The sequence below is a fragment of the Phascolarctos cinereus genome, unplaced genomic scaffold, assembly GCF_003287225.1.
Source record: "Phascolarctos cinereus isolate Bilbo 61053 unplaced genomic scaffold, phaCin_HiC Scaffold_1;HRSCAF=81, whole genome shotgun sequence".
Classification (NCBI taxonomy): Eukaryota; Metazoa; Chordata; class Mammalia; order Diprotodontia; family Phascolarctidae; genus Phascolarctos; species Phascolarctos cinereus.
Window position 1 is genome coordinate 217430481 of NW_027555514.1, and position 20230 is coordinate 217450710.

Here is a 20230-nt window from a genome sequence, read left to right on the forward strand (position 1 = left end):
CTCCCACCCCACCAGGACCAAGTTAAGCTGTTATGTAGTGCTGATTGACCCTTAAATACAAGAAGGCAGGAAAAAAGGGGGAGAAAGAAGAATAATGGGAGTGTGATTTCTTTCCCAATTAAATGTTGTCCACCCCAGAAATACCTGTTTCCCCACTCAACCAACAGAGCTGAAAACAGAAATGCTCTATCTTCAAGCCTGATTCTGGAGTTTGTACCCAGACCAATAGCCCAACCTCACTGTTGTAGCCGGGTTCTACAATATCTGCCCTCCCACTAGCCCAACCTCTTCCTTATCTGTTATTGACAAAGATGGTTAAAGCAGATAATTTTCAGACTCATTTGTCATAGAGTGCTTAGGACTCCTGTCGATGCCAGATCCCCAAAATCTCTATGCTAGACAATGCCTGAATAAGGTTATCAAAGAAAAACTGGGCCTTGGAGATTAGGAAGTCTCCACATAAATTGATTTACCAACAAGATGCTGAGTTTGTTCCCTTAGTCCCAACCTGGGACTAAGTGTTGTGATACTCACACCCTAGGGAAAGTCAGCAAGGTCTTCATACATTTAAGCTTTGGAGGTTTTTGAAATTAAGCAAATTTCACATAGACGTGGTAAACCTATCACCCCCTAACATACAGAATGGATACCTCCCCTCATCGCACATCAATATTCACTTCCTAATATGTACCATGTCTGACAGCTAGTACAATTTCCTTTAGCAAATGGGGAGAAGTAGAAGCAGAAAAATCCACGTGCTTTGGAACAATAAGATACCCTAAAGGAAAGCTACCAAAAGAAAACTACTCAAAGTAAAAGAGTTTTTCTACATGAGCCCCATCCATGTTTCAAGGATCTTATGGACTGGCGGACCATAACAGGTCAATTATATGAAAGCTGAAACACACCACCACCAGGATTAAGCTTTAAGTGGCACTACTGTTTCTAGCCCAAGTTTTCTGCCTACTGGGACAAGTTTAGGTAAACAGCTTCAAATCACTGTGTGTCCTACACTGGGTAGAAAAGAAAGGTTTTGCTTTTAGAGCTGCTGACAGTGTTTTCAGGGCAGCTATTGGGCTAGCCTTAGTACATCTGTGGTTTATTTGGAAAAGCTTTCTGAGGAGGCATTGAAGAAAGGGTTCAAGTAGGAGAAGGGGAGGGGAGGAGGAAAAGAAAGAGGACTGGTCAATCAGAGCCACAGACAGTTTATTTTTCCAAAATAAGATTAGGAAAAGAAATGAAGAACCCACTGGTAGTTAAGTAGCAGGAGGCAAAAGTGTCTTCTTGGGACTGTCATCTGCAATTAAAAAGAAAAAGAAGAGTTCTTGGTACTTATCAATAATATTATTACCAGTATTATCTGACAAAGGGCCATGAAGCCACAGTGAAATTGAGAACTTGTCCTGTCAGCCTGCTAAGGTGGCTGCCTCCTGCTTTCTGCCAGGGGCACCCTCCAGCACAGTGCTAAGCACACAAGAGCCCAAGAACACCCTCTGAAAACCTCAGCATTCACTTAGCTTCATCTCCCAGATGTGCTAGGAGAGACAAAGGAAACTACTCTGAAATTCTTTGAGGCAAATTGGTTTTGTTTTTTTTTCCTGATTAACTGCAACCCATACTTCACTGATTGTTAGGACCTTTCATCATCCTGTTAGATGAAGAGGATTTGTGGCTGCTTCTGATAAGGACTCTTTCCCTAAACAAATACTTCTTTCCTTTTTCTATCTTAAGAGTAATACAGAACAGTATCTTTCCAGAGGGGGAAGAGTGAATTTCCAAAGGAGAAAAGCATCAGTCCCCCTAAGTACTGCAGCAGGCAGCTTTTCCTCGTTTCTCTCCTTAGAAGAGTCACCTTGGCCAGCAAGTTGCCATGTGCATGGCCACCACACATCCTGTGGAATACGTCAGAGTGTGGAGCTAAGGTCGGCAATTCATCCGGCCTCCTCAATTTGTGCTTTCCTGACACTCCCCAGGCTATTGTATACCCTCTCCTTTTGGTGCCAAGAGCATTTCAAGAATTCCATTTTCTCTGTTCCTGACATACTGGATAATGTGGCATCAGAATCCATCAAGAAATCAAACACAAGACAGCCACAAACTGAGAAGCGTTAGTTCTCAAAGTTAAGGGGTTTTAGCTTTAAATATCTTATATATTTTCTGGAGCACTAAGAACAAAGAAGCTAATGAGCTTTAGCACAAAATGACGATTATCCCCCTGGATCCATCATTATCCAGAGAGAGGTTAGGTTAGAAGTCTAGATTTAGGCCAAGCCTTCATTTCCCTCGAATATTGTAGCTGGTGGTTTAAGTCTCAAGGTAAGGTCTGAAGCATTCAAACTGGTTCTGCTGTGGGGTGACCTTGCGAAAGATCTTCATTTACAAAAAGACCAAGATTTTGAATTCCTCCTAAGAGTTGTGAGGTCCTACCATATCAAATGGTCAGAAAACAGCAACAACATGAGGCCCCTGGAGACCTAAGTGTTTGACAAAAAAAAAAAATAATTTTTTTTTTGGATGAGTGTTAAACTGTACTGCATGGGTAAACAAACAATTGTAGGGTCATGAAGCACAGCTGTCTGATTAATTTCAGTCCATTAGAGAGGCATGATATGTCTAAAATGCAACTTTGATAAAAATGAAAAAACAGGCAATGTGTACTGACGTTAAGGAAAACAACTAGGCATGTTAACAGAATTCCAATTTAACCAGTAAATGCCTATTCATTAGCGTGTAAAGCCATAACTGAGGCTATATACTTAGAAACACACACAAAGCTTTAATTTGGCACTATCATCTGAGAGAAAATTGGACCTAAATTGCTTTATGTCCAGTTAAATCCTGCTACCATCTGATGAGATAGTGAAATAAAACAGAAACACTTACTTGATGAGATAGATTTTCAGTTACTGTGCATTTCCATCTATGGAGTAATAAATATATCAAGTCAATGGAAACATAACCTATCCCTTATCCCCAAACTAAACATGAACCTCTACTATGATATATGAATTCTAACTACATTAAAAGACTTTGAAAGTCAATGACAAAATGACCAAAAACACATCCTCAATTCAAGTCTCTAGGCAATCAATTTGGTAATCTCACATTCAATGACCATAGGCCTCCCACCAAAAGAAAATTTAAGAGACAGCTAAATACTCTAAAATTAGTTCAGATACTAGCAAAGATAATTGATACCAAGGGCATTTGAATTTAGAAGTCACACTAGGTTCAAACGTGGGCATTAAATTGGAAACCAGAGGTTTATGGTAATCCTGGGTATTTGATATATTAGCCATAGCTCTGAGATTAAGAAGTAAAAAGGAGGACAGAGATATTTTTTTAACATGAACTGATAGGGCAAACTAGGGGGAAAAAAGCCAGTGGGTTTAAAGAACTGGAGGATCTAGTTTTGTATCCTATTTTAAGGCTTTGGCCAAATCATTCAATTTCTCTGCCTCTGTTTTTCATCTGTAAAATGTGAGCACTGGACAGTTGGTCATGTCACTTCCCTGATCATCCTTCAGTGGTTCCCTGTTTATGGCAAATTAAGTCTAAACTCCTTAGTCTGGAATTCCAGATCTTTTCATACACAATCTGATCCCAACCTATCTTTCTAGTCCTAGTCCTATTCTCCACTACACTATTTCTTTTCCATCTCAACATTCCTAGTGACTTCTAGACACTTCTGTTCTCTTAACAGGTGCCTTTTTTTTTTTTTTAGCTTTTGCACAAACCATCCCCTATACCTGGACCTTTCTCCTACATTTCACTTCTAATCTTAATCTGCTGAAATCCTACCTCTGTCCTTCAAGACTTAGTTCTATGAAACCTTCTCTGATTTTCCCCAGCAAGAAATGATTTCTCCCTCCTCTGAACTCTTACACTATTATCTCTGCATCTTACACTATCACTTACTACATTCTATCTAGTATCAGTTATTTCTGTGTGAAACTCTAATTTTCAAAACTGCCTCACACTTAAGTATTAGGAACATTTTTATTACATCTGGCCTATGTGCCTCATGATGAAGCTTAAGCCCACTTCCCTGTGTTATTCTCATTTGAGACACAGACTAGCTAGTCAGTATTCTCTGAGTGAAGAACTTTATTACATTAGCATTTAGGCTGAATGATTCTAGTTAGCATAAATTTTAGCCATAGTCTCCCTCTAATGCGTTTGTCATCTCTGTCTCTACTGTGTTTTCCCTCTGGGAGGTTCTCCAGAGTCTGCTTTAGTTGTAGATCCCAGAACTGAGTTTTTTACTTCAAAATGTGTCTGGTTAGAAATTGGCATAATGAATGGGTCATCTAAGGGTTCCTCTACTGGCACAGAATTCACAAAAGAAAGGTCTGGGTAACAAACAGCAGAATCTACCCCTGAATAATCAAGGCTGACTCTACCCACATCATGGAAAGAATACTTTCTGTTCAGCTCCATCCCACTTACTGCTTTTCCATGGTAGTACAGATGGCAGAGACCTGGGAACCCGCATGCCTGAAGCCAGGTTACTCTTATGTTCCACAACCACATTGTTCGCAGGGCTGCAAAAAGAGAGGACCTTAACTGTCTTGGTACATGGGGGTCACATAAGGACTAACTTTCAGTTTCACAGACAAGAGGACATACATGCCAATCAGGATGTGTTTCTATTATCTAAGGGAAAAGCAACAACCCACACAGATTTGAAACGTAAAAATATTTCTATCAAAATAGGCCTTGCAATTAGAATGATTACTCCTTCTCTGAATGGCTCAGTGTTCTGTACCAACATTCAAGAAGGTATAGCCATTTTCACTGTCCAATATGTTAACTGAAATTGAGATAAACAGGGATGCCATCTACTGTTCAAATTCATGACAGGCCCATCAAATCACTCACTAACCATAAAAGACAAAGAAAAAGGCCAAGATGACTAAGTCTAAGGCAGTGAGCCTCATAAAACTAAAATAGGATAAAAGCTGTCTTAATGGAATTTATTATTTAAGTCTATATGATTTTTACCTCCATGAACTTACAAAAGAGTGTACATAATACACAGTTATTATTGACTTTGGAGGCTAGGAATCACAAGTTCCAAAATAGTCCATTTGGAAAAACAGAAAAGCACAAATATGAAATTTAGCATCCAGAGGACACTATCCATTCATTTTCCAACCCCAGATTCTCCCTTGGGTTTGCTACTTAAGTTTCCAGCCATGATATGTATTTCAAGAGTAGAGTTAAAATGCATCTTATTGCTTTTAAGTTAGAAATAAAACTACTGAAGAGGTGGATTTTCTTCTCTTCCCTTTAGGAATTTTAAAATCTCCCTACCTTGAAAGCCTATTACTTTTAAAAAGACTAATCTTTGCTTGTCACCAAAGGGGAAAACTATCAAATTGGAAAAGTGGAGATTTTTAAAACACCATTTATAACATATCAAGAAAAACTAAGCAGTAGAACTATGTGGTATCCCAGTGTTACATAATAGCCCACACACCAAGAACAACAGGTCACGCTGCAGTGTAAAGTATGGAGCCACCAAGGCACATTCCAGGAACAGCCCAATACCAAAGAGGTGACTTTTAAACAAGAGAATATCCAACATGAACGAGGAGCATCAAGAGTCACACCATTTTCATTACCTGTTATTGCCACTGCAGTTAGCAGTGCCCCAGACAAAGGTAGTGCTGGACTGCCCCAACAAATCTGCCAAAGGAAGCAAAACACAGCTTGTGACACTTATTTAGGAAGGCACCAGTGTGAGCCAGCATGCAGAAGCTGTGAAATGGGGAATCAAGTGCCTGAGTTTAAAGAAGGGAGTAAAAATTGATCAAGTGTCCTGACTAAGTGACAGTATAGCAGGAATTTAATTGAAAGATATAAACGCACACGGCATAAATAATAATAAATGTGTCTATTAACAACCAAACACAGATGGCACAACACAATTTATGGAAAAAACAGATGTGAGGAAGTGTTTTTTCCACTCAGAGATGGGCTGCTCCACGTGTCTACCACGTAATACAAGAGCACTCATTCTGGGGCCCAATAAAAATTATCAGGCGTCTTAAAAAATATGGCATGTTCTTAAAAGAGAGAAATCTTCATTCTGTGCTTAGTAGCCTGACTATGTAATGAGAAGCTATGAACACAGAAAAGAGTAGAGGTGCCTCACCTTTATCCCAGTCTTCATCACAAGGAGGGCACTGCCATGTGTTCACAGCCACAGCCTCGCATCTGTAGTTCCTGGACTGGCTGACTGTGAAACAATATAGATTCCCACATAAGCATGAGGCACTGCCAAGTTATATTGCTTCAAAGGGTTAGCAGGCAGGGCAGCCAAATGCTTCTTTGTTTCTGAAAGAAGGACAAGTCTAAAATCTAAACAAAGGGACCTTATCTTTTCCCTGAAGGTACACAAAGGGGCTGGGGTGGGGGTGGGTGTCCAAGGAGGGAGCAAAAACAAAGAAGTCTAGCATAATATTTATGACAATAATATGAGATTTTCATTTTTAGGATAAATTGTTAGTAAAAATAGTCAGGTTGTTCAGAAGAAAAAGGAGCCTGACAAATACAGCATGACAAACTATTCCTTCTAGAAGACAAAATCTTATAAACACAAAAGTAATGACCTTTTGGAATGGAGTGGGACAAAAAAAAAAATCAAACATCATGTGGTATATCAGTTTTCTCGGTCCCAATATCAAAGTACCTTAGCTGCTGATCCTTACCAACATCCTGTTCAATGAAGCTTTTGTCATCGCAGCTTGAGATGTGGCGACCGATTTCAGCCCGGGGAACTTGGTGGCGAGCGTTGAAAGGACATGTAGCCAATTTGTTTGCAACATCAGGGTGGTTCTACCAAAGCAAAGTCAAGGAACCCATCAGTTCCTTAGCCCTCCAAGGAGGGTTTGACTTAGCTTTGTTCTATAAATGCTAAAAATTTTTCTTAGTCAGTGGCTTAAATAGGGTAAAAATCCTTAGCAGAAAATCAAAAAACAATGATTACTTGCTACTCATAGTTTACCTAATTAATCCTCACAAACCCACCCACAATTTAAGTTTAATTATACTCACTGTAGAAAGAGCTTTAAGTCTTTATGAGGAAGGGTGAGGTGGCTTATCAACAGAAAGACAACATAGAACTGAGTTTCTAAATAAAATTCCCAATCCCCATGTTTAATTCTCAAGGTCGTACACTTTCCAGGGGAGGGGAATTTAATCTGAAATTGAATACAAATCTCTGAACATTTGATCGCTGATCTTTAAGATCAACAGTAAAAAATACCCACCACTTAGGCTGAAGTAGAGGCAGATAAAGAAAGTAAGGCTAGATAAGCAGCTGGGAAGGAGCTCTTGTAGCTGCAGCAAAGGATTGTTCATGTTTAACACAATAAAGCCCATTTAAAGTCATGAGTCCTGGGATAAAGGTCTGAACAATCTGACCTTTACTGTAGTCATTTCCCTTAGGAAGAGTTATCTATCAAAAAATAACTGGTGACTTGTTTTTGAAATAAAGTGTATGGATGGGGTCACTACATCCAAATTCTATCATCAAAACAAAGACAACTGGGAAGCAAAGAAATTCAGTTTGACTGCCAACACAGGCTCAAGAGGGCAAGAAATGGGAAGGGAAAGGCATAAAGAAGGGGGTGTGGGGAGAAGGAAAGGAGAACAAAGGCACAAGAAAAAATCGTAGATATGGGGATTCCAATCTGTGTGGGTGGAGATCAAGCCACTTCCAGTGGGTCAAGACTTCAACAGGAGAGAAAGGCATTGCTGTGTCTTCCAGGTACCATCTGTTACTTTCCCACCAAAAGTGTCTGAGGACCAAGAGAAGGGGAAGGGTCAGGACAGATGACACCTGGAGACCAAAGCAGCTTAAACAGCTGATGGTCATGAAAATAGGCTAGAGACCCTGCTCCAGAAACTAAGAGGGAAGAGCACATTATTCAATTATATTTATTAAGTACCTATTATGAACTTGTGAAACTAGACTCCTCCTTTTCAGTCAGGTTGTTATTATTAAACTTACTGCTGAGTAACCTGAATTAATATGAACATTATTTCCATAACATAACTCTGAGCAAAAGCTATACCTCGTCTCAGGTGCTTGCATTTCAGCAACAATGACAGTGTATCTTCAGCAATTTACCAACAGTGAGGTTAACCCTAGCCATGCTTATACAAGAAAGAAAGCTTGGTAAGTTCTGCAGATGCTTACTGTTCAAGTTTAGTGAAGAAATTATTTCTAGGAGAATAATATTCTGACCTGTAAGTAAGTTAAATTTCAGTCAGACATCCAAACTGAAATACAGTTTTAAATCTTCAAGTAAAAAAAAAATCTGAAAAATTTCTAATAGCATTTGACCCTTAACATTCCAAAAACTATGAATAAATCAAAGTCATAAGGCAGGAAGGTTTTTTCCTATTGCTTGCAAAGGTTGGTGTTTTCTGTCTTTTTTCTATAAAGGGTGAAAAGCACTGCTTCTCTAGAGTTGCTCCTGACATCTCCAAACAAATAAACAAAACCCCTCCGACATACCTAGAGGAAAAGAAAGTCCCTCCTACAAATGTTGTGACAAAAATAGAGGAAGATTCATCAACCAATTCAGGCAGTCCACTAAAAATTATGCACTGAGATGACTCGATTTTTACTTATTAAAATGGGACAGCTTATGAGGACATTAAAGAGCAAATGAGAAAATAATCCCCTACCTTTCTGCATTTGATCAGATGATAAGGGAACCTGCAGGCCCTGATCTGATGGTTTTTATCATACGGGCACTGTATCAACTTCTCTGGATCCAAAGAATCAACTTATAAGGGAAGAGAGAAACACAATGAATATAAAGCAAAACAGCATATGTAAAACTGTAGCCCATGAAGCACGTTGGATTTTCAGGGGATCAAGAAAGGTTTAATAATTGCAAAAAAATTATATTTTTCATAGTTTGTGACATAAGACCATCTAAAAGGTAACTAAAGTATCTAAAAAATGACTATATTTTAAAATGGAATCATAGCTCAAAGCAGACAAAAAGGAGCTGCTACAGAATCTTAATGAGCCTAGCAGAACCACATACACTCTGGATTGTTAATTCCTTTTTGATTTTATGCATAACTGCAGATGCTATTAGTTTATTTGTAGGCTGTAAAAGCAAATGGTTAAATGAAACCTCTTTTTCTTTTTAAGAAATATGAATGCAGGATTCATTCCCATGTCACCTAGCCTTATATATGCTTAATAAAAATTAGTATGAAGATGTTCCTTTGGTTCTGCTTTCTCTATAGGTTATTCTCATGAAGAGTTCTTAATCTTAGCTACTTAAGTTGGTCTATTCATTCAAAAAAAATTTATTAAGTGCATAATTTATGAGGAAGGTACTGTACAAAGGGATGAATGCAACTTATTTCCTGCTCTCAAGACATTCAGAAGAACTTAGTAAATGTATAATCTAGTTATTATGTAAATGAAAACAGAACCTAAACCAGAAAGGCATATTCATTTTTTTATATTTTAGAATACACCTAAGATGGGAATGACTTAATCTGCCCTAACACAGAGGGACTGTATTAGTTTCTCTGGATCCAAAGAATCAAACTGAAATCAGCTTTATAAAAGACCAGTGACAGAGGTACAAAATCCTCTTCCTCAAGTTATAAGTGCTATGGCCAGTTACAACAAATGTTATGTATATATGTATTCAGAGACCTTGATTCTGGTTCACAAGATGCCCAGAAGTGTACACAAAGGAGATTCTTTACCTGAAGCAGAAAAGTCTCAGGGAGACATACTTGACAATGGCTTTCAAGCACCTTAAAGCAACGTCATGTGAGGGAGGGGTCACACTTGTTCTGTTTGGCTCCCAGAAGACAGAACCAGGAGCAATCAGTAGAAGTTGCCAAGAGAAATTTAGGACTGCTGTCAATTCTAGAGTAGAATAGGCTGCCTTGAGGGTTAGTGCCAACATGCCTCACCCACCTGACCACTTCCTTCCCCCTAGGGTCTTTGAGAAGAGGCTGGACCAATTAAGAGATGTGTTAGAGTTCAGGATCTGAAAGGTATGAGTTTGATTACTCTGAGGGGACTCTGAGGTCCCTTCCAACCTTCTTAATTCTGTGATATTGTGGAAGACATCCAGGGTCCTGTCCCAAATTTGAAAGGAGAGGTTAAAAGGTTAAATTTATTTTTAGTGGATTATAACAACCTAACAACATGCCCTTACCCCCACTGAAGGTTTGATAACAATGAAATAAGATAAACCATTCACAATGAAAAGAAGTTTATAAGCCAGAGGACAGCTATGGAAATCAGGAGTCAGTAGAGAACTGAAGCCGACAGTTTCACTGGAAGAGTGGTAAACATGGAATAAATTGCTAACCATGATTATGATGCAAATGAGCCAGAGAGGAGACTTGAAGGACAGAGAGAGCAGAAAGAAATGAAAGTCTTAGAGGACAGGTTTATTATGCCTACCAACCTTTTCTTGATCAGCAGTCTCCTTATAGTCTAATGTTCCAGGACATCAAGGGACAGTTTACAGATGTAAATTCTGATTAGTTTCCCTTCATTTGTTCTGTTCCATAACTAGCAAATGTTAGACCATGTCACTAGCTGATACAATGGATGTCACTTTATGATTCATGCCCATACAGATGCATATGTCACAACTGACAGAATGACTGTTTTCTACTGCTATGTTTTGCTTCTCATAACTTAGGAGATCTCCAATTTGCTCTGCCTGGCCTTTTGGGCAAAAGACTAAATTTGGACATCCTAGCAGAATAACCTCTGTTGTAAAATTCTGCTCAGAAAACTCACTTTGATGTTTCTCAGACTTGGCAATGTGCCAAAGTGAATGGTGAAGAAATGAGAATATGAAGGAGACTTCAAAGACAAATGCACTATTAGCCAAAGATCCCCCTATATGAGATTAAGTTAATTCTTTGTCACTTTGGTAAAATGTCCATCACCCACAACACTCTTATCTCCCATTTCTGGGCCTTTGTACAGTTTGTGTCCCCTATGCCTGCAACAATGCAATCCTTTCTCACTTAGGCCTCATAGAAAGAATTCCCCATTTCCTTCAAAGCTTAGCTAAAACATCACCTTCTACATGAAGCCTTTCCTGATCCCTCCCCTCTGCTAATGCCTCCTATCCATTATCTCATCTTTATATATTTATTTTGTACATATTTGTATTTGCACATGTTGTCTCTTTCAAAGAAGTAAAACTCCTTTCTTTTCTGTCTTTGTATCCCAAAACCTAGGACAGTGCTCATCACTTAGCAGATATTTTAATCAATGCTTACTGACTGAAAATTTGAAAAATGCACATCCTGTGAAGCATCATTAGACTGAAAAATAACCAATAGTTGACTGCTAAGATAAAGTAATGAAGACAATGTCTACAAGATCTACATGGGAAAGTCTGCTTTAAAAAAACCAGGTGGCAGTGGGTCTGTAAGGATGAACAGAAATCTCCCTTTTTGAAATGTAAATACATTTTAAAAACGGTATTTGTGGATTTACTGGAGACACAAGAGCAACCATTCTAAACAGACAATAACAGCAATTTCTGCTTCATTTTTAACTTTTTATCTATTAATTAACTTAACATCTCTGTTCCTTATTTTACCGATGTAACTTTCACTGTTGTTCTACCAGGAGGCAGAAAAGGGTTGGAAGTGCCTTTATTAAGACATCAATTAGATGAGGATTCTGAGTAAGTATGCACAATATGTTTTTCTAACTTGGGTGAAATTAAAATAGGGTATTATGTTTAAACAATGAAAGAAGATTCTAGTTAACTAGCTGTGCCAACTTTGTAACACTGGTGAGGTCAGTGTTGTCAAACTCAAACAGAAATGGATACCTGCCAGCTTCAGGTAGACTTAAAAATCCACAAATTAACATTATTTATGCCATATTGCATTTTTGTTTTGCTAAAAATTTGCCAATTACATTTTAATGTGAGTTTGACACTTCTGGAACCAGCCTATCTCTACAATTCTTTCAAGTTCTAAAATGCTTTCAATCTAGATACCAAAATTCCCTTTGGTTTCCTAGAGGTCCCAAGACCATTGAATTATAAGAATCCAACCAGGAATTCTATAATCTCAAGGGCTAATTGTACTTCAGCCTCAGTTACCTTTCATATACCCTTTTATCATCCCTGTAAACAGAAAGGGCCAGAAGTTATTTTACCTGTGCCCTAGTTGGGAAAACTGAACTCTAGAAAGGTTAAATAACTTGAAAAACTGCGAATTAGTGAAGAAGTAAACGATATCTTCTGTTTCTTGGAAGTTCTTTTTTTAAACAATATTTTAAAAAATGTATTTATTTTTAGTTTTCAACATTTACTTCCACAAGATTCTGAGTTCCAAATTTCTCCCAATCTTATCCCTCCCCCCACCCCAAGATGGCATGCATTCTGTATACCTCTTCCTCTAATTTGCCCTCCCTTCTATCACTCCCCTCCTTCTCTTATCCCCTTCCCTTTCTATTTTCCTGTAGGGCAGGATAGTTTTCTATACCCTATTTCCTGTATTTCTTATTTCCCAAGCTGTAACTGAAAACAATTTTTTTTAACATGTATTTTTAAAACTTTGGGTTCCAAATCTTGGAAGTTCTTTTGACTTCAAATATCCCTTGTGGATCAAATCCAAAATACTTTATTGCAAATGTGAGTACTTCTAAATATCAACTATTATAGTAGAAATTTTACCCAGTCTCCTCCTGTACAATGCTAACTCAACCCAAGCACCTAGGAGCAACATCTGTACTATCCTTTTCAGTACCTGTAGTAAGCTAGAAGTCTTGGTCACTCAGAAAGAATAAATTACTAGGTTTTTGCTTTTGATGAGCAAGCAGAGATCTATTTATCAGTAAGAACGTACCATAATTCTCTTCCATGTCTGCAGTGAAAAGGAGGCAGACCCAAGTGCTCTCTCAAAGCTGTGATTCAGGGAACCAGAAATGGCATCCACCAAAAGGCTCCAACTCAAAGAAACGGAGTCAAACTGGAATTAAAATCAGATTTAACTTGGGCACAAGCAAAAGAAGAAAAACCCCTCAACAAATCCCCTGAATTTGTATTTTTTTTAAACAAAGAACTTATATAACCCTGCCTGATTCACATTCACTGCAATAAGCAGATTCTCAGGCCTGGCAACTCTTAAGGAAAATGGAAGATGACAACCAATTTAAATTATATTCAGGTGATAAACTGGCAGGCTTATTTTAACTGTTATTACAACTACATGTCACTCTTTAACATCTCTTCAGTTTTGAAATGCTGTTAAATGTTACAGAATAATAAAAAAAAAAAACCCAGAAGAGTACCATGTTATTTAAGCACCTGATTATAAAACACAGGAAGAGAGAAACATATTTTTAAACTCCCTGCTCAACTTCCCAAGGGGGGTTGGCCGAGGAAGGAAAGTAGTCCTTTCTAGCAGTTGAAACTAAAACACCAGTACCAGGCAGCAGATTCTAAGTCAGGCCCCTCACTTCATCCAGAGGGAGAATGTCTTCCTTAAACGTGGTAGGGGCAGAATCACAAGCTCAATGATTCCAGCGAACTGCTCTTTCACCCACACTCTAAAAGAGCTACCTGCCACCCTTTATAGTTCCTACCCCACCCAAGCATAGCTTAACGGTGGTGATATTTAAGATCCTCCAGGTAACAATCATTCTCTTTTTGCTCCACAGGAATACTTCTGGGTAAGACGACTTGAGAGGGCCGTCCATTTCCTAGATGATATCACCAGACATGAGACGGTTTGTAACAGATACCTCAGAGGGGCAGAAAATGAAGTATGACTGACTGGTGCCTGAGTCCTCTTCCATCTGAAGAGAGGTCTTATTAGTGGGTATTGTGATGAAATATACTTATTGTTATGGGGGGAGGAGGAAGAAGACAACTTCTAAGTCATAAACCAGCACTCCTGCCCAAGTGCTGGCTTGGATTAAAAGCCCCTGCTCTCTAGGGAACTGTCTCCCCGGGTTACCGTCCCCCCCGTTCGGTGGAACACCACTTTGGAAAACACAAATGATCCGCTGGAACACTAGCAGCGTAACCGTTCAGAGCTGATTAGTTAATTACACTCACTAAAGTGGGCTGCCCCTCCAACTATGAAATTCAGATCTTTCCTTCAGAGGGGATCTTTATTCGTATGGGGCTATTTTTATACCGCTCTATCTTTTAAAGCTAAATTAAAAGGATAGTTTGAGAGCTCCTCGAAGTTGGTGGGTTTTTTGGGGGGGAGGGGCGCGCACAGAATAGAAAAAGCCAAAAAAAGAGCTCGAGGGCTCTTTGGTGTAACCCTATTATTTGACTGAGAAAAAAAAGCCCAGCCATACTGCCCTCCCCACCCCCCAATCTCGCGGGCCGGGTCGCCCACCGCCAGCCTAAGTTTAGGGTTAGATTTAAATGGACGAACGTTAACAAACGTTAAAAAAAAAACATGCCTCCTAATCTCAAACCTTCACCCCTGGCAATGGAGTGAATAACCCCTCCCCCCCGTTTTTAACCCCGGCTCCCCCCACCTTTTCTTCGTCCCTTAACTACCCTCTCCCGCGGGAGTTTTATGTTTAGTTTGTTTAGTAACATATGTTAAATTTAAATATAGGGAGCGGGAGAAAGCCCGTGGGCTAGCTCCACTTAAGCCGAGGGGACTCGGCAGCCGCGGCCCCTCTGGGGTTGCTTCCTTTTTGGGGGGGGGGAGGTCGGGGACCCGGACAGGGACTCGAGAGACGGAGGCGGGCAGCTAAAGGGGCTAGGCAGGGCGAAAAAGGGGGAGGGGAGCGGCGGGAGAACACCGGAGGCGAGGGCGGGCAGTTTGGGCTAAGCGCGCAGCCGCCGTTGCCTCCTGTGGTAGCGGCGGCGTCGAGAAAAGGGCGGGTAAGGGAAAAGAGGCGCGCCAGAACGAGCCACATGGAGGTAGGGTTTGGAAAAGGAAACCAGGGCTGACCAGGGCCAAAGCCACTCGAGAGGAGCGCCCCCGGGAGCCGAGAAGGGGAGGTCCTGTCAAAGGAAAGAGGGGTGAACCGGAGCCCGCTCCCGGCGCATGACGAGATCCTACCTCAGAGCCCAGCCGCACTGCCGACTCCCAGTTGTGGTAGCCTCACCTCAGCTCCCAGGCAACGCCCACTTCCGACCCTCGGCGTTAGGGCGGAGCCCACTTCCGGTGGCGAGCTGGGTTTTTCTCTCCCCGCCCCCTCCCATGAACCTCTGTGAGGATGAGAGTGAGGCTCTCTACCCCCTCCCCCACTCTCAGCCCGAGAACCCAGAACGAGGCTCCATTGTTAGCGTTCACGTTTGCGCTGCAACGCTTTAGTGAGGGGGTAGGGGGGCTTTTCTAAGAGGTAGAAGAAAGGAGAGAGAAAAGGAAAGGAGTGAAAGGGAGAAGAGAAAGAAAAGAAAAAGGAAGGGAAAGAGAAGCAAGGGGTGAAAGAAGGAAAAAGGAGAGCAAAGGAAAAAAGTAGGAAAGAGAAGGGAGAGAGGAGAGGAAGGAAAGAAAAAATGGAAAAGAGAAAGGGGAAGGGAAGTGAATAGAAGGAGGAAGATGAAAGAGAAGAGAAGGAAAAGAAGAGAAAGGAGGAGAGGCAGACAAGAAGGAGAGAAGAACAGTGTTCGGGGGTCGAGCCTGCACCAGGAGACTCCCACCCACTTGTATGTCAGTGCTCCCTGATGATGGGGAGGGTCCCTGGGGCTAAAGAGTGATGTGATAGTGCAGCACGAGACGCCAGCGTTGGGGGGAGGGGAAGGGGACGCCAGGGAGCGCTCACGTTCTAATCAAGTGTGTTCCCATGGAGCCCTATGAATGAGAAGGGACTTTAAATGTTGCTTTGAGAACAAAAGTTAAGTGGGGTTATTACCTCCCTTCTGTGTTCTGAACACTACTTACGTTAATAATATAGCCTAAGATTGCCATGTTTGGTGGTGGTTTCTTTTTTCACTATAACATCTCAGAATCCCAAAGTTGGCAAAGACTTCAGAGGTCATCTAGTTTAACCCAAAGGACATTCACTGATTATGTAAAAAAAAAAAAGTGTCCCTCGCAGGCATTTACCTTTAGACCAGGAGTGAAATGAATGCGTGACTTCCTGAGGCATTTCCTTCAATTTCTGGGTAATTCTGATATTCAACTTCACCGCTTATTCCTTCTGGGCTATTTTGCACAGGGTACAAAGAGGGTCAATGATTAGAGAAGTCTCTGCTATTGCTTTGGTATAAACGGTAGTTTCAATTCGATTCAATTGAACAGACCTTCATTGAGTGGCTACGTGTTGTTTAGAGCACTCCACCAGACTAGGTTCTGGAGGATCTAACAAAGTGTAGAGAGGACATAGTCCCTTCATAAATTTTACAACTTGGTAGGAGAATTATATACAAATAAAGTTGTAAACCACGTCCTGGGGAAAAGTCTCGCTATGTAGACTTCCAAAAAAATTCTAAACACGCACTTCAGCCTCTTCTTACTGACTTCTCTCTTGTTCTGTTGGGTCAGGTGTTGTGTCCTGGATCCTGTGTCAATCCATCAATGAACATTAAGTGCCAATTATGTGCTAACTACTATCACACAAAGACAAGAGACTAAAGTTTCCACCCTTAAGTGGGGGTGGGGTGCAATATGCTCATAGATAAATGAGGGGAAAAAAAGCAGATTTAAGGAGATGGGGCAGAGTTGGGGGACACTGATACTTGGGAGAATTAAGAAGGTTTCTTGGAGCTGATTCTTGAAGGGAGCTAAGGGTTTTTCTGTCTTGGGAAGTCTTTTCTGTCATCACCTAAAATTCCCCAGGTCTTTTTAAAGATATGAACCTTTGTCTAGCTAGCTCAGGTTCTTTGTCTTGTACTTTGTACTGTGCAGTTGATTTCTTTAACTGCACAAGTCTGTTTGGCAGACCTGCCCTTTTCAAATTTCATCTTGTTAGTTTTATCCACTTGCCCCAAGTGCCTCAAGATATTTTTGAATATTTTGTTATCTAATCTTACGAACTTTTTCTTCCACATCTGCTCATCTACAGATTTGGTGGGTTCAATCCTTGTATCCATCCAAGTTTTTGATAAAATGTTGACGTTGAATAATGAGTGGCTAGAAGCCACTTTGCATGAGGGGGGCAGAGGCCATTGCCCACTTCACTCTTGTCTCTATTCTTTAAAATTATTCTCTGGATTCACCTCCTCAACAGCAGCCTTGACTCCCTCCTCCTGCCTTTCAGAGTCTCCCCTTTATGTGATGTTTTACCCAATTATATTGAAATACAGTTATAAATATATATATATATATATATATATATATATATATATATATATATATATATTTTAAAGGTTCACAGACCCTACATTAAGAAGAACTTGGGCATTACAGGCATTTTAATATTTTACAAATACCAGGGCAGCATTTAGGCTCTCTATTTCTTATCTCTGGCTCATGGTACAAGATAGGCCTAATGCTTTCTTCTGATCACATGCCTCATTGATAATATTTTTATGCTATTTCTAGAGCATAAGTGATTATTGGTAATATATTATAGCTCAGTGGTATCAAACTCAAAAATAAACTTAAATGAAAAGGAGGGGAGGGGGCTACTAACTCATAGGTAAGGACTTCTACAGCTGCCTATTGACTTAGTTTAAGAATGTAATATGATATATTTTGTATTTTTATTTATTTTGTTAAATAATTCCCAATTACATTTTAATTGGGAAATTAAAGTGTAAAAGTTTGACAGTGCTGTGATCTGTTGCAGGCTGTTACATAGCTTATTTATACTTGCCATGCATCTCTTTCTATTATCCTTTGGGTGACTTGTAATTTTAAATCTTCTGTGACTATTCTTTCATGATTCATAGCCATATAACATCCATGGGAGAATATTAGAGTTAAAAAGATGGAGATTTGTGTCAAGGAGCTACCTGACATTGAAAGTGCAACCCAATTTTCTCCTGTTTAATTCTCTGCTAAGCTCAATGGCCATTTGTACGTGATATGTTTGATGCTAATGGACTAATTAATGGATTGCCTATCCATCTGCATGTTATAGCCTGAGTGACAGGCATTCTTTATCTCCAACTGTATTCTACATATGTTTATTCATTATGCAGTTATATATGTGTATATTGTCTCCCTCAATAGAATGTAAGCTCAACAGCAGAGATTCTTTAATTTTTTTTCTTTTAATTCCTGTACCTAGCACATAGCACTTTATAAATGTATATTGAGTGATTGATGCAATTGATTTTTCACGTGTAGACCGTTAGGATAATTTCTTTTGAACAGCTGTAGACCTCTCTGATTAGGCCTTGTAGTATTCTGAGACTTGGTGAAATTCATGCAGTGTCATCTAAAATAGGAACATCTGGAGAATCTCACCAACTGTAAGGAATGTTTCTTCCATTTAGGCTTCATTTAGGAAACTTACAAGGACTGTGGTGAACACCCTCCAAGACCCCATTTGATATTGATAATTAGAGATTAAGAATGTTATCAATGTGGTTGAATAGTAGGCAGGTAGCCTCTCCCAGAATAGAATATGGTATGGTGACTCAAAATACCTTGGGATATCATCTGAAAGGCCCTGACTCCATGTGGGCAGGCCTTTTTATGCCTTTAGGTGCTGTATTAGGAAGCGATATTACTAGGACCAGGGAGCTACTTCAACAAAAACTAGGCTTGAGCCTTAGCCCCAAGACCAGTCAAGTTTCAGAGAAAGCTTCTTTCCTCTTTGGTGAAGGGGGAAGGTGGATAAGCATTTATATAGCTCAGGGGGAACCAGCTGTTGATCCTATCACATTTTTCTTATATGTGTGGAAAAGATATATGTATGTATTTATGTATGAGTGTGTATCCTATTTCCCTCCACAATGCCATAGTATTTGAGGTAACCTTCATATGAAGAATTTGGGGGAGGGAGTTATAAGCACTTTTGATCCCCTTTTGAAAGAACAACACAAAGCCATTCTGCTGTTACTAGACGATTTGAGGTATAAGTGCCTAGGAAAAATTTGTGTTGAAATCAATTGGCAACCATCCTGTACACCTATGTATCGTAAATTGCTTATAGCTTTCACCTTTGAAGCCAGCTGAAGAGGTTTCCTTAATTATCACTTCATAGGTCACATACTCTCATCCCACTCAACCAATTACTCTTCTCAGAGATTGCAAAGTATAGATCAAAAAGCACAGGTAATATGTAATACATCTTTGTTCCTACCAATTGCTACCCTAGAGTCCTCCTCTATCAGAAACGGCACTTTCCATTTGCCCCTGTGCTCAGTTCATGCAATTCCCAGGCATGACTCCAGCCTGAGTCCCAGGCTCAAAGATTGTGTTAGTTTAAATCTCACTCAGGGCTGGCAGGAAATTCTTATCCCTTTGAACTACAAATTCCAGAATGCCACTCAATTGCCAGTGCAATTCCTGTTGGCACCTTGTTAATGACTTTTCCCCCCTATCCTTTCCCCTCAGAGCTTAATTTTCCTTGGTAGAAAAAACAGAAGTAACATAGTGGAGTAGTTCTATATTCTCTGTACCTTCTGTTGTCTTCCTACCCTCTCTTAATAGTGTTCTTATCCTTTCCTTGCTTCTTGTCATTTAAAATTAAAAAAAAAATTGGCATACTTTATTTTAACATTCATCTCTCTACCTTCAAGCCCTCCCCCACCCATTGAGAAGGCAAGTAATTTGATATCAATAATGTGAAGTCATGCAAAACATACTTCCATATTACCTTATAACACAGCATAATATGCTTCTTGTCTTGTTTCTAACATAACACAACCACCACCACATCAGCAGCAACAACAAAAACTTTGCCTTATTTGAGATTTTTAGCTTTCCTGACACTGTCACATAGGCTCATAGCACTCTTTGCAATCATTCTGTTACCCATTCCAATTTCTATATTTTAAAATCTTTTTTTCTTCAAAATCTGAGTTGGCTGATGTTTTCCCTATGTAGTCTCCCACATTGAAATAATTTATGTTTGCATCAAAAGAATCTTGTTCTTGATAGATTTCTGTCATTCCTCTTGAATTGCCTTCCCTTTAGAATCCCATTCAGCATACCAGGAATTAATTGACTTCCTTGAAATCTCCATTAAGGACAAGAAAGAAAATTAGGTGCTATGTCAGCTTCTGTGTCTCTTATCCTAAAATATTCTAGAAGTTGTTTGGGTATATCTGTTCAGCCTTCTAGAGGAGTAATTACTGTTGCTTTAGTTCTCCTTCCT

At 39.8% G+C, this 20230-nt stretch overlaps 1 protein-coding gene across 3 annotated transcripts; it reads right to left on the minus strand.

Moving 5' to 3' along the window:
• Window positions 1-1189: 1189 nt before the first annotated feature.
• GTSF1 (gametocyte specific factor 1) lies at window positions 1190-15175 on the minus strand. Of its 3 annotated transcripts, XR_013482532.1 has the most exons (10): window positions 15076-15175; window positions 12889-13011; window positions 8704-8804; window positions 6717-6843; window positions 6161-6244; window positions 5628-5691; window positions 4450-4544; window positions 2884-2920; window positions 2428-2474; window positions 1190-1297 (listed from the first exon to the last, which is right to left on the minus strand). XR_013482532.1 is itself a non-coding variant. In XM_020966249.2 (9 exons), exons 2-8 carry the CDS (start codon window positions 12902-12904, stop codon window positions 2904-2906), a joined length of 504 nt encoding a protein of 167 aa, XP_020821908.1. In that variant the 5' UTR covers window positions 12905-13011; window positions 15076-15175; the 3' UTR covers window positions 1190-1297; window positions 2884-2903. The 3 variants fall into 3 exon arrangements, 2 of the variants coding, with proteins under 2 accessions (XP_020821908.1, XP_020821909.1); XM_020966249.2 differs by lacking the exon at window positions 2428-2474; XM_020966250.2 differs by lacking the exon at window positions 2428-2474 and having other exon boundaries at window positions 12889-12991; window positions 15076-15164.
• Window positions 15176-20230: the final 5055 nt, after the last annotated feature.